We start from the raw sequence: 13,962 nt of genomic DNA on the forward strand, positions 1-13,962 counted from the left end.
GTGACTGCGAGATGATGTGCCCTGTCTCTCGGTAGAACGTTCATCCGTGCCGGATGTGTCAACACCTTGATTTTCTGCAAGATTCCAGTGTTTCTTTGCGTAGCTATATGTAAGTTCTGCCTATTGCTTGACCTTAGTTTAATCAAGTGTTCAAGGTCTCGACGCGACCCTCCTAATAGAATGCTAATTGTACTACATATTAAGCCTCGTTACACGAAGCCCGATGGCTGACCAAGCGTCACCCTCGATTTGGCGGGGCTCGGCCACACATGGCATCTCCAGCTTCAGTGCCCCGCTGACTCTTCTCCTCAAGTCACGACCACCTAGTCCAAGGTTGCTCTGAAAGCTCAGGTTCTGCCGAAACGATCTTCAATTTTGGGACCGCCCGCCTGTCGCCGCTTCAGCTCGGCGACACTTCCGACCCCTCCGTCATTGACCCTCTTTCTGTATCGGAGTCCCAGCGAGTTATTAACCAACCCGGGTCAAGATGGATTTCAACAGCTCCTCACCCTTCCCAGAGGGTGTCATCTCTTTTCTGGATACCGACCTGTACAAATTGACCATGCAATGCGCCGTCTTCAAGTACTTCAAGGATGTCCCTGTTACCTATGCCTTCACCAATCGTACACCGGAGAAGAGGTTGTCGAGGGTGGCATATCTATGGCTCCAAGAGCAAATCACAAGTAAGAGCAATCATCTACACCATAGTAACTTTTCCCAGCTAAGTTTAGCTAGAACTCGGCAACATATCCCTGTCCGACGAAGAGCACCAGTTTCTCGAGCAGCATTGCAAGTATCTGAGTGCCGACTACCTGGCATTCCTCAAAGAATTCAGGCTTCGACCGAGGGAGCAAGTCTCCATCACATTCCAAACTGTTGATTCGGACACAGGCGACGATAGTGACATAGGCGACGTACATGTGAGCATTTCTGGCACATGGTCAGACACGATACTCTATGAAATTCCATTATTGGCCCTAACATCCGAGGCCTATTTTCGTTTCATGGATACCGATTGGGATTATGAAGGACAAGAACAAAAAGCATTCGAAAAAGGCATGAAACTTATCGAATCAGGCTGTATTCTGTCAGAGTTTGGTACACGACGTCGCCGTGACTACCACACGCAGGCTCTCGTCTTCCGGGGTCTGGTGAAGGCATCCAAGGAAGCAGCGCTCAAAGGCTACCCTGGCGAGCTTTCTGGTACAAGCAACGTGCATCTTGCCATGCGCTTCAACATTCCACCGGTCGGAACAGTCGCACATGAATGGTTCATGGGAACAGCGGCCATCTTCAATGACTACAAGAATGCTACGGAGGAGGCTCTGAGACACTGGGTTGGGTGTTTTGGTACAAATTTAAGCATAGCCCTTACCGACACGTTTGGAACACCCGAATTTTTGAACGCTTTCAGCCGACCCGCGCGAACGACGGAAGGCGGCACCCCAGAATCGACCTTGTGCAAACCTAACGGGTCCCGCAAGACTTATGCCGAGCTCTTCACCGGAATCAGACAAGATTCCGGCGATCCAAAGGAATACGTCAAGCTTCTGCGCAAGTACTACGATTCTCAAGGCATCAGGGAGAAAGTGATGGTCTTCTCAGACTCTCTCGATGTGGAAAAATGCCTAGAATACAAGAAGGCCGCGGAAGACTACGGGTTCCTGCCCAGATTTGGTGTTGGAACCTTTCTGACAAATGATTTTACGCACCGAAAGACCGGGACAAAGTCTCTGCCTCTAAATATAGTCATCAAGCTCAGTTCCGCTGCCGGGCGACCGGCGATCAAGATAAGGTATGCTGACCAGTCGAGGGCTGGACCTGCGAGAAGCGCAAATATATGCATTGCTAACGGCTATTCTGTAGCGATAACATTGAAAAAAATACCGGAGACAAGGAGCTCATTCAAAAAGTCAAGGAGCAGATTGCATATGTTGAGAATACGTGGGAGGAGGGTAAAGAGGATGCTAGATGGGGGAAGGAGGAATCGAGTAAGTAATAGCGAACATGATTGTGGCAATGGCGTAGGCCTGAGATGACGGCTGGCATGCAGAGCCAAGTAGCCGGCGTCAGATCGCTTGGTTGAATATAATTGAGTGCAGGTGATGGAAGCTGCAATACCTGAAGAAATGCCCCTTTGACCTGCTGTTAGTTCTTGCCGAAGGGAAAGCGATTGTGCGGCTGTGGTTTTAAGTCGGAGGGGGAAGGAGCGAGAGGCGTGGAGTTGCACATGCGAATATCTAATCCCACCACCAGTCTCAACCCGCTGGTCCTTACTTAACCTCTGACAACACTTCAAGCAGATTACGCTTTTTTGGGGATCGATTTTGGAGCTCTTCTTGGATCGTATCTTATACACCAACCCGAAGAAACGTTGCAATGGCGCTGCCACTTTATTACAGAGCGGACCGAAATTGGCCTGCACGAATCTACTCACGCACCCTTCGCCGCCGCTGTATTGTCCTTGGCAGCCTGGCTGTCTTGGTGATTGGCATGCTATGTACCACATTGCTCGTCGGAAAATGGTCTGAGGCCGGGGAACCGTCTTTACCAAAACGTGGGTTGGAAGATGATGAAGACTTGACCCGTGAGGTAAGCAAAGAAGAGTGATGGAGAAAAGGAAGGGTGTGTCGTCTAATAGTACCAGTATTCCGGCCGCAGGCGAAGATTATCAACAGCGACACCGGACATTGGCAACTTTGAATCTCCCATCGATCTACTCGGCGGACTCACTGGAGTCATGTCCAATCTCTACGTTGGGCAAGCAACGAGCACATCGTCTTCTCCCACTCCTGTGCCTGCTGTTGATCCATTGGCAGCACTATCCGCAGCATTCCAACAGGCAATAGCCAACGGTGAGCTACTCAAGTACGACGCAAATATTGAGAAGAAGAATATAGAATCAAGGGAAAAGAATACGTATATCCACGACGCTATTGTGTGCGCGGGACAGCCATCACTACTCAGCATGCTCTCCGATATTGTTGAGCAAGTCTGCGTCATTGACTCTGGTGCTGGCGCAAGATTGCTCGACACAATCTTGGAAATCCTTCCTGTTAACAGCATGGGGATTGCGTCTATTATCCCTGGCGTTGCACAATATTCGTCGGTCTCGCCTACAGATATTCTGCCCTTGGTCCTGCCAGCCATTGCCACCGTCCTAGGAAAGCACCTTCAACCGCCTCACATTTCTGACACCCAGAATACCGATGGCATCATGGCAAATATTATTTGGCAGGGTGGGATCTTCGTGAGCGAAATGATCAGCTCCAGAGTTTATCTGGCCAGCACGGAACTTTACGATGTCCTGAATCAAGTGGCTGGACTGATGTGTGCTGCTGCAGATCACCTCAGACTCCCAATATGTACGATTTCAAAACAAATTTCGGGCATCATGTACGAAATTGTCATCCCTTGTGGCTGTACCGGATCACAGCCGCCATCAGCAACCTCGCAGCTCCCGCAAAGTTACATGCCAGAGGAGACTTCAGTCACAAGTGCAATGGACTGGACGGTGATAACCATGTCGCCGACGGCGGGATATAGCTTCACTCCGTTTTCATCTTCGTCTCTACCTCCAAATTACGAAAAGGCCCTTCCTTATTCTACGACCGAGGTACCTGGGGGCAACATGCCTGCTCAATCAATTCAGCCTTATGGCCAGCAGCCCCAGACCAGTTGCAGCTCGACTCTACCCCCTGCTTATTCAACCCAGTCACGTAAGGTATCCCTCACAATATTCGCTTCTATCGCTTACAAGACTCTAGTACCGATATCCGCAAGTGATTATGCTGAGCATTACGTTGCTACTCCAACTGTGGCCTGTCCAGTATGCTCGTGCGCCAGCGAAGCACCCAAGGCTTATTCTTCACTTCCAGTCGACTGTGGCTCTACAGAAAAACCTGAACAAGCCCCGCCAATCTATGGCTATCAGGGAGAAAAGCCCACCAGCCCTACATCGCTCATAACTGAAGGCTGTACGGAGCCGTTGAGTCAGTCAACGGAGCCCACGACTACCAATGACGTGATACCCGAGTACTCGGAGCAAAGTGAAGAAGCAAGCCAGAGCTCCGATTCATACAAAAAGAACTACAGCCTACCAGGAACAAACTCATACTATTCAAGTCCCAACGACTGGAGATATTTGGGCTGCTTCAGTGACGCGCCAGAGAGGGTCGTTAAAGGAGGAGGGCCAGGCGGCTCTTTCCGCGGAGATGTCTCGAATAGAAAATGCATGGAATTTTGCAAGTTGGACGGCTTTTCCATGGCGGGGATAGAAGATGGCCGAGACTGTTGGTGCGGGCACTCGATTGCAGAAAACATTCAGCTTCTTCCAGCGACAGCTTGTTCGACGGTATGCCAAGGAAATGGCTCGGACTATTGCGGCGGCAATTGGGCAGTCTCAGTTTACACCAGCCAGGCACAGAATCAGGAGGAGCCAAGGTACAGAACTTTATCTGAGTTATTGGCCCTGAACTAGCCAAGTTCCTATTGATTGATGGCTCAGATGCATCGACGGTGAGTGAGGGGCGTGGGCGTCAAACATACACCCTGGAGGCATGCGTATCTTTTAGGCGGTTGCAATGGATAAATGACGGTACGGAGGAAAGATGGACAGAATCTTATTACAGCATGTTCAGTGGCCTTTTTCTAGCTGGAACCAGCCTCTTGCCATCAGAGGCCAGCATATAATTTGATGACTCACAATTCACGGAAGGAATTGCATATCTACATTATCAACAATCAACTATTTAGGTAAATTATTCGCGAATTTTATTCCTTCTACTGTAAGCTCGGGCCCATAAATCGATATACCAGTTGTATAAGACTGACACCCAGCCCACGAGTACTTGACCAATGAATGAGCTGCGCAGGACTGATATGCATGCATAGGGGTGTGTACCAGGACGATGGTACGGACTGCCATTGCATGCTACTAGTATGTATCCATACAAGACTCGATCCAGACCTTTAAGAGAGGAACACTTGAGGCTGATGAGAGAAGTTGCCGGTGGCTTTGAAGAGTTGAACGACGGCTCCAGCCTCAATGCGATGGATGTATTTGCGAAACAAGCTCTCCAAAGTACAACGAGGTCGAGAAGAGGCGAAGACGGATGACTTGAGACAGGCAATTTGTCTCCCTAGCCCGTCATTTCCGTGAGGTCGACAGACGTTTGCCCTGTAGCGAGTAAGTGGTTCGAGTTGGCCCAAGCATCGTAATCTTAGAATCACCCGCGGTCCACCGGCGTCAATGGCTCACCGTCGAGCCAAGCCAACCCACGGCAACCTACGAGTACGAACACACGCTTCGTCCAGGATTTGTCATTAAAGTTTTCCCCAGAGTTGGTAAGGTCAACAGCGTCTGTGGGTAGTTAGGTTCGCCAACCCTGGGGAAGATTGGTGCACGGACAATCGTTCGGATGAAGGGAAAGAAGGGCGATTTGGGGAAAAAGAAAATGGGCGTCGTCCCGGTGCTACCGTGTGTGTTAGCCCCGGGACTAGCCAAGTTATAAATCAATCGAAACCAAAGACATCTATGATGGCCTTTCTCTATGGGACAACCATACTAGCTTGGTTCTACAGACACGCCCTCCCCCCACCACATTTCCCCCCCCGAAAACTAAAAATGAGGAGATGATGGCATTCTGTCGTGTTCGTCGCCGCTGGACCGTGGGAAGAGTCAACTGCATCATGAGGGGGGAAAAAAGGTGAGCCGTAAATGAAACAGTCAAGAGGGAGGGTGGCGAGGTTGGAAACAAGGGGGGTCGGTCATCTGGGGCGGCCTGTAAGGATTCACAGCAACAAGGCTGTTAGAGGATTGACTACATGATTATGACGGCTTGATCGACGTCTGCTCAACAACGGTGAGGATATCGCATCCCTGAGCGACGCCGATAACCTGGAAACAGTTGATAGTGCGCCTATGTTGATCTTGACCACTGCCCCCAGTGAAGCTCCCATCAGCAAAGTTGGCTCATTGTCCGACAGCTCGTACAGCTACCTTGGTACACCTAGAATAAATTAGTAGGTATTCACGACAATTTTCTAATCAAGACGGCATTGGCAGACTATGTAGCTGCCACAAGGCTAGGTAGGGGCTAGGCCGAACGGAGTGGCAAAAGAATAACAAAACACAGAATCGAGTTGGCTGATCAATGGGCTAAAAAAGCAAATACCGGGTAACTTAACTACATAAACTTGTACGAATTATTAGTTGGCCAATTGCTAGCAGGCGGAATGGATGGCGCGTCGGAATCAAGGCGCCCCTTCCCCACGTCTGGATGCTGGGGGCAAGGGGGGGGAGAACCCCGCAAGGGTGAAACTTGAAGCTCGAGCCTTGACAGCTCCCAGCCTGTTTCTTTTGAAAACCCCTGGAGGGGGAGATGGACCCTCACCGGCAAGTAATAACAGAGAGAGAAGAGCTGACCGCTGTAATGGGGTCGCCAAGCCGTGATAATCTCGCTGCATTGTGGGAGAATGGAGTCATTCTTGGAGAGCGCGCGCATCCCCCGCGAAGGAGCGCCCGGAGGCTCCGGTTGTTGAGATCTGCCGGGAACGGCCTCAGGTTGAAGAAGGTGGCAGGCAAGCCACGTGTACGGAGGTTTCTACAAGGGGGGGGGCAGCCGGCCGAGGACCGGGGGAGGAGGGGGGGGGCCAGGGTAGGCTTTTCTGCGACGTGAGCTTTGCAATTTCTTGGTAATCCGTGTACGAATGAGCACTGCGGCGTCTTTGCCGTGGTGACTGCTGCTTGATGCAGGCAGTATCTGCACCAGACCGCCGCCCTGCTCGCTTGCTCGGCGCATTCTGCATGCAGAAAAGCCGGAGGGAGCTACGCCAACGGTGGCCCAAGAGGCTGCCGCGGCTGCAGGGAGCCATCTCGCCCGTTGTGGAGAGCAAAAGAAAAGAGCAACGGGGGTCCCCCCCCCCCCCCCGTCCTTTGCCCAGTTATTGCTCCATGATGCTGGCTGGATGATGGGCAAGACCAGCGTCTCAGTTCTCGCCAACGAGCTAGTTAATCCGTGGACCGTCCTGGAAACAAAACTCGGCGCCGCTCGTCCGACCATCATGGGGTCTTTGATGGAGCACTGAGACGGGCAGATGGACGAGATGGACAGACCAAATCCGAGCTGAGACCTATGTACCGACCAGGAATATTGCACCCAGTCAGAACGGTGCTTTTGCTGGAGAATTTGTGGCCCGATACCACTCTCGAAATGCATGCCTCTTGTTCGGGAAGCAGCACGACTCTAAAATAAAACCAGCCACCTTTTTTTTTGCTTCCCCTTGTTCACAGACGGGGAAAGGGCTCTTGGCGGTTGCGCCACCTGCATGATGATGGGCCATCACCCATACCCCTGGACTCCCGGCTGTTGTTATCCTCGGCATCGCAGAAAAGTCTGGAGTAATCCGTACAACTCGTACAACTGACAACACCCTTGAAGATGGAAGAAGGTTGATGTGGTTTCAGCTTTTCGGCTCTAAACTGCGCCCGTCCGGGGGGGGGGGACTGCCACGTTTTGCCCCTGCTCGATGGATGATTTGATTTGCTGTGTTTTTGATCGCAAAATAGTGATGTAATTAGTTAGTGTGCCAACCAACCGGCAGGGAAGAGACTTGGACAGCGAAATTTCCCAGAGCACAACGACTCAACTACTAGTAATCTCCGTACTGTACTCCAAGAGACAGAACAAAAAAGTCAATGCGAGTCTAACAGAGTTGGGGTTCCCTAGCAGCAGAAGGGGTGCAAGAGTAGCAATGCCCCACGAAAAAAGGAAAAAGGTTTTGGCTGGCTCGGCTGGATGATCTCATGAGTTGCATGACGACGAATGGGGAACTAAGAGAATTCAAACCAGTAGCGACCTTTTTTTTTTTCTCCCCGCAGCCGTCGAATCGAGGAGTAACTAGCGGTCGGAGGGGTTGGGGTTGTAACTATCTGTAAGCAACTTGGAACAGGGTCGCATTACATAGAATTGGTGCTGTGCTGTACTGTATATACGGATGCATGTGTAAACGAAAAGGCAGCATCTCCGTACAGATGCTTGGACAGACACAAGCAGCCTTGCAAGGACGCCACAAGCTGCTGTGCCACGGACATGACCGGAGTGTTCTTGTCTCTGATGTTCGTCACAGTCTCCAACATGCGGACTTCAATGCGCGCAGTGCAGCAGCGTGGCCGCAATGAGGGCGAGACAGTGTATGAACCATGGCGGGGTCAGGCGGCACGCAGGTCAGGCTGCCATCTATCTAAGAGACAAGAAACAAAAAGGAAGACGAACGACTTGTTCAATTGCACGAAGTTGGGGGCGTTGCGGGCAGTTTGAGTCAAGCACACAAGCACACAAGCACACAAGCAAGCAAGCAAGCAAGCAAGCAAGGGAGAGAGGGCACCGTCGAGGCGTTTTGCTCCTCGTGGCTCGCTCCTTGCGAATTGTTTTTGCCGAGCTGTGATGCAGGGACCACGTGGAGCAAGATAACCCTTCGAACGCAATGCTCACCTGCTGTTATTGTTCACTTCGAGTTGGGTTATCATTAAAACCAATCGCGCGCCGCCGAGTGCGAATCGAACAGGGGAGGCGGTTGCGCGACATTTACTTGAACTCGCACGAGAGAGCCCTTGTTGCCTGCTGCGATGATGATCCTGGTCAGCGGCTGTTTTTTTCGAGTTTTAAATTGCAACCGTAGTAGACTCGTAGTAGAGAGACATGCGGTCGCTCCGCCGAGAGAGTCAGCGGCTCTTGCTGCTTATTAACGCGAATCGACCTTGGCAAGCCGCGATCGTGAAGAGGGCGTCGAGCCAAGACAATTTGCTTCTCGGCTGCTGCAGGTCTGGTTTTTCTAGTTTCCTCATTTTGCCTCTGTCGCATGGTGGTGGCGTCGTAGGAAACAAGTCCGCGTCTTGGCTGCTTCTGTCAGGCAATCAATCGCCAAAGCAAGGACAGGGCAGGGGAGGAGGAAGGCCAAGAAAAAGGCCAAATAGAACGAAGTGGCCTGTTCATTTTTGAGTGGTTTCTTCCTTCGTGACATCTTGGCTCTATCTTCTCGACTCAGGCTTGCGAATACCTGCGTCATGATCCTTGTCGCGTGCGTGCCGTGGCAGTAGCAGTAACTGGCTAGGCAGTTGTGTACCGGTAAAGTCTAGTTTTGGTACCAGTGAATTGGATGGCGTCTGTCTGTTTTGATTGTTTTGAAGGCAGGTAAATAGATGCTTGCTGTATAATGAGTGAAGCGAGTGTTGTCTGTGATTTTTTCTTTTTTTGCTCGCGTCTCGGCAACAAAGATAATCTCCGCCACACACAGTCACACATCGCTGGAACAAAAACGAATTGCTTCTACCCGCGCAATTCGCTCGTGGGCAATCGAGACCTCCTTCGGACCTCCGCAGGGCCCCGGCAAGCAAGGGTAGCACCACAGGAGGCTGACAGCTGCGCCGCCGCTCGCCGTGATCATCGTTTGGGGGGGGCGGGGGGCGGTTTTTTTCTTCTTCTTTTCTTCTTTTTCATTTATTTGATATCAGTATCAACTATTATTGAAAACAGACCCTTGCAGCCGGGCCTGCGCGGGGGGGTCTCACTCACTGCCCCCAGTCACACTTTTTTTTTTTTGACTTGTCAATGTTGTCGAGTTCCGCACGCGGTCGGAAAGACGCTTTCTGTCTTTCTGTTTCTCTCCTTGTTCGGACCCAAGCATTGTAGATGGATTACGGTCAAGTTTTGAGAAGCAATCGCCAACTACGGACAGCTTGCGAGGTCATTGACGTCACGAGGTCGTAGTAGCCGGTGGTCGTGTACCGTCCGTCTTTGCTAAAGCTTGCTGAACCAGGACTCGCTAATGAACGGTTGTTTGCATAATTATTCGCATCATGCTCCTATCCTGTGCTTGCTGGCAATCGCGGCTCCGTGATGGGGGCCGGTGGACGGCTAGCAGCAGAGTCGCCGTGTGGCTTTGCCGTGTCCCCTGCTTGGCATTGATGAGCCCCTTGAGCATCAATTTTATTAACTGGACAAGAATTCCAAAAGGAGACATGTATGCTTGTCTTTGTACCTGCTGTACATACTGGACATAATCCGGACAGTAATTCGTACTCTGTGCTGAGAGGTATCACTGTGGACTCGATGTTGTAACCCCCCCCCCCACACACACCCCTCCCCTCACTCAACTAGCTACTTCGTACGCCAGCTCCGTCCGCTATTCGGTCCATTCCACATCATAGCTTGTATCCGCCCCATTCATTCATGCGACAGGGCTTCCGTGTTGCCGTGAACGTAGTAGTATCCAACTCCCCCAGCATGTCTGCACTCCAGTTTTGTGCCGCCTGTTGGGGTACACTCGCTTCCATGGATGGATGGATGGATGGATGGATGGATGGGTGAATGGGTGAATGGACATCCAGATGGAGATGGATGGACCGACCATGCAATCTGGGGGTTCCGCTCATACGCAACTATAAAACTATAGCCAAGCAGCTTGCTTATAATAAGAGGGCACTGCTCTCTCTCTCCCCCACCTCATCCTCTCTCCTCGGACCATCCTTCTCGTTTCCTCTCGTGTGGTATTTCCGCGGGTACATACTATACCTTCTTTCTTCCTTGCTCTCCCTTCCCCTCTCTTAAATATCCATCATGTCCGCCATCCCCGACGCCGCCATGAGCAGCACCTCCGAAAAGGACGCCCCCATCGTCCCCCCCAACGGCGCCGTCGACGCCCAGAACCAGCACCAGCAGTACGCGCGCTGGCAGCACCCGACCTATCGCGCCATGATTGAGGGCCAGGACACCCAGGCCTTTGGCGGCGCCCTCCAGGTCGGCAACTGGCAGCCCTACGAGCACCGCAAGCTCGCCAACCCGGCGCCCCTCGGCCTCTCCGCCTTTGCCCTGACCACCTTTGTCCTGTCCGCGCTCAACATGCACGCCCGCGACACCGCCGCGCCCAACATTGTCATCTCTCTTGCCTTTGGCTACGGCGGTCTCGTCCAGCTCCTTGCTGGCATGTGGTATGTTCAGCATCCATCGCAATGCCGTGCTCTTCGGCGCCCCCAACACATCAGCTTGCTAACCATCTTGACAGGGAAATGGCCACTGGCAACACCTTTGGTGCCACCGCTCTCTCCTCCTACGGCGGCTTCTGGATCTCCTACGCCATCATCCTCACCCCGGCCTTCCACGTCCTAGACCCCTACACCAAGCCCGAGGTCGCCAACGTCCTCGGCTTCTACCTCTTTGGCTGGTTCATCTTCACCACCCTCCTCGTCCTCTGCACCCTCCGCTCCACCCTCGCCCTCTTCCTGCTCTTCTTCACCCTCGACCTGGCCTTCCTCTTCCTCGCCTGCGAGCAGATGGCCACCAACCTCGGCAACGCCACCGCCGCCCTGGCCCTCCAGAAGACCGGCGGCCTCTTTGGCTTCCTCGCAGCCTTCCTCGCCTGGTACAATGCCCTTGCCGGTATCCAGGACAGCTCGTAAGTTTTTCACACCAACCAACCCCGTCCAAGAAACTTGTGGCTCAGTAGCTAACCGGCCGATAGAAACTCCTTCTTCCAGGTGCCCGTCATTCACTTCCCGTGGTCCGAGCACGCCAATGAGATGCGCAAGCAGAAGAGCGCTGAGCACCAGGCCTAGACGGCGCAAGCCCCGTGCCGAATTGATGTGCACCCGCGTCCCGACAGCTCAAGCGAAAAGGCCGCCACGGAGCATATTTTGTCTTTTCTAGTCTGCTTTATTCGGATGCCTGACGGAATGGAGGATGGATGATACCAATGATACCTAACCTGTTTTGCGAATTGTCTTTATAACATGTCCCTTTTGCGAGGCGACTCTAATAATATCTTGGATGGAACAAGTTGCACAAATACAACTACAAAAAAAAAACAAGTAAAATAAGAATGGGTCAAAAACATGTCAGTGAGGGTATTCTTTCACGCCAAGAAGGGGGTTGGCACTTGGCACTCCTATATCGCCACGTCTGGCGACCAAGAGTTTGGAAGAGAGGGGCTTCATGACTGCCCACTCGATTGTAACGTTTTATTGCCTATATAACCTGGTTGCTGTCAAGCTTTCCAGGCAGTCGATGTCGCTACGGCGTTACGGAAGCCCGACCATCGCCGAAGCGCCAAGATTGGCCGGCGATTAAACGCCGTGGAATGCCCCAGTCCGCAATTTAAAGGACCATGACTATAAGTTACCAGCAGACCTACCCTAGATCAGCCCTACAATTCCAAAATTTATCTCGCAACGTTGCTGCTGACCGGGGAAACTCTAGTGTGCTCCTCCAATTCAGACGCATTCGCATTGTCGACCTACCCCGATAGGCACTGGTGCTGATGCGGGAGATGATCAATTGAGATTTCGAGTATGCCAATTCAGGTCAAAAACGGAGCTTCTCGACTCCCGTTCCTGCCAGAAGTTCCGAATCTGGCTTCGTTGGGATGGGGAACAATCCTTCAATGGTACCTTGCATGCTCTTGTGCCTCACGCTATCATGCCGCCAACGTGTACTGGGTATTGGGATGGCACATCGTGGACTTGAGAGGGAGCACATAATGTACTATTACCGGTCCGAGGATCACCGGACTGAATGATGGATGCCGCGCGGCAATGATTGCTGACTCCTTTTAATTTGCCGTGTGTCGGTCGTGTCTGCTGGTAGTTGGTTGCAAGGGATACAAGAAGGAGGCCTGTCCCGTGTCTTGAGCTGAAGGAATGATGATGGCTTCTTCAAGCCAGCCAGCCTCAGGCAACCAGTACCAGTTTCATCTCCTTGCCACTTCACTCCATCAAAAATGCAGCCCACCCTCAGCGCCCTCGAAACCGCCCTCGCCCTCGCTGCAGGCGCCGCCTCCGCGCAGCCCTCCACCACTTTCAAGGGCAAGGGCTTCGGCACCTACTACTACGACATCCAGCAGCGGCAGGCCTGCGGCACCGACTTTAACAACCAGGACCTGGGCTCCGTCATGCGCAACAGGTCCACCGCAAGTCGCTCAACGACGTCGACTCCAGCAACCTGGTCGCTATGAGCAACCTGCCGCTCAAGACGGCCGCGGGCCTCGCCAAGTACTGCGGCAAGCGCGTCGTCGTCACCGTCAACGGCGTCAAGTCCAACGTGCCCTTCTTCATCGGGGATGGCTTGCGAACGCTGTGCGCACGGCGACGACACTCACTGGAATCCGGACGGCGCGGCCGGGCTGGACTTTTCGTACTCGGCGCTCAGCAAGCTGTCGCCGCTGGCGTGTCAAAATGGTCATGTTGATATTGAGTATGAGATTGTGGCTGAGACGTTGTATCACTTTGATACCAACTAGGCGCCGCTTGACTGACGAGGCCGCGGAGACGGTTGCCTTTTTGAACTTCTACATCACAGTGTATATATTTTACCGCCGTAAGAGTCGGACAGGTTACATAGGAACAATAGATGTATATACATCTCATACATATTTAATTCAGGAAAATTTTGTTGCCGGAGTTGATCGCGATTGTGAGATGAGAGTCCGGATAGTGTTTGGGTATTTCAATGTTCTGAAGATCCCTTCTCCTTCAAATGACTGATTGCCTTGTTCGTCGGCTTTCCCAATTGAGACAAGACTTGCGCAGCAGTCACGGGGATAAACAACCTGTCTGGAAATTAAGGTGTGTGTACCCCGTTACATACAAGGCTGTTGAGAGCATATGATGACTTGCTTCCGCCGAGCAAGGCAAATTTCAGCCCTGACAGTGTACTAAATTCTCAAAATTTTCTAATAATAAATTTGGCCCTGAAAATGAAGGCGCAGCACACAAGGCCGGCCCACTGACAAGTTGGTTGCCAAGTGTTCTGCGCCCCAGTTAAGGTGAGACTTTGGCGTTGCCTTTGCAGCCAATAGGATGTGCATGGCGTCGCTGTTTCTGGAGAAGAGCCCATCATCATGGACATTAGCAGGGATTTTGGTGGGAAATAGGCTCAACCTAGTCGCCGGGTTGCCGCTGCGGTGCCG

General features: G+C 52.2%; 3 protein-coding genes across 3 annotated transcripts; all 3 read left to right on the plus strand.

Annotated features, from left to right (window-relative positions):
• Positions 1-487: 487 nt before the first annotated feature.
• Positions 488-1,999, plus strand: ISF_05236 (nicotinate phosphoribosyltransferase; the record flags this gene model as incomplete). Its single annotated transcript, XM_018848841.1, has 3 exons — positions 488-683; positions 736-1,795; positions 1,867-1,999. The coding sequence occupies 3 exons, from the start codon at positions 488-490 to the stop codon at positions 1,997-1,999; spliced, it is 1,389 nt and encodes a 462-aa protein (XP_018703977.1).
• Positions 2,000-10,619: 8,620 nt separating this feature from the next.
• Positions 10,620-11,614, plus strand: ISF_05237 (GPR/FUN34 family protein; the record flags this gene model as incomplete). Its single annotated transcript, XM_018848842.1, has 3 exons — positions 10,620-10,990; positions 11,065-11,454; positions 11,521-11,614. The coding sequence occupies 3 exons, from the start codon at positions 10,620-10,622 to the stop codon at positions 11,612-11,614; spliced, it is 855 nt and encodes a 284-aa protein (XP_018703978.1).
• Positions 11,615-12,774: 1,160 nt separating this feature from the next.
• Positions 12,775-13,293, plus strand: ISF_05238 (hypothetical protein; the record flags this gene model as incomplete). Its single annotated transcript, XM_018848843.1, has 3 exons — positions 12,775-12,956; positions 12,992-13,129; positions 13,203-13,293. 3 exons carry the CDS (start codon positions 12,775-12,777, stop codon positions 13,291-13,293), a joined length of 411 nt encoding a protein of 136 aa, XP_018703979.1.
• Positions 13,294-13,962: the final 669 nt, after the last annotated feature.

The sequence above is a fragment of the Cordyceps fumosorosea genome (assembly GCF_001636725.1).
Source record: "Cordyceps fumosorosea ARSEF 2679 chromosome Unknown scaffold_12, whole genome shotgun sequence".
Lineage (NCBI taxonomy): Eukaryota > Fungi > Ascomycota > Sordariomycetes > Hypocreales > Cordycipitaceae > Cordyceps > Cordyceps fumosorosea.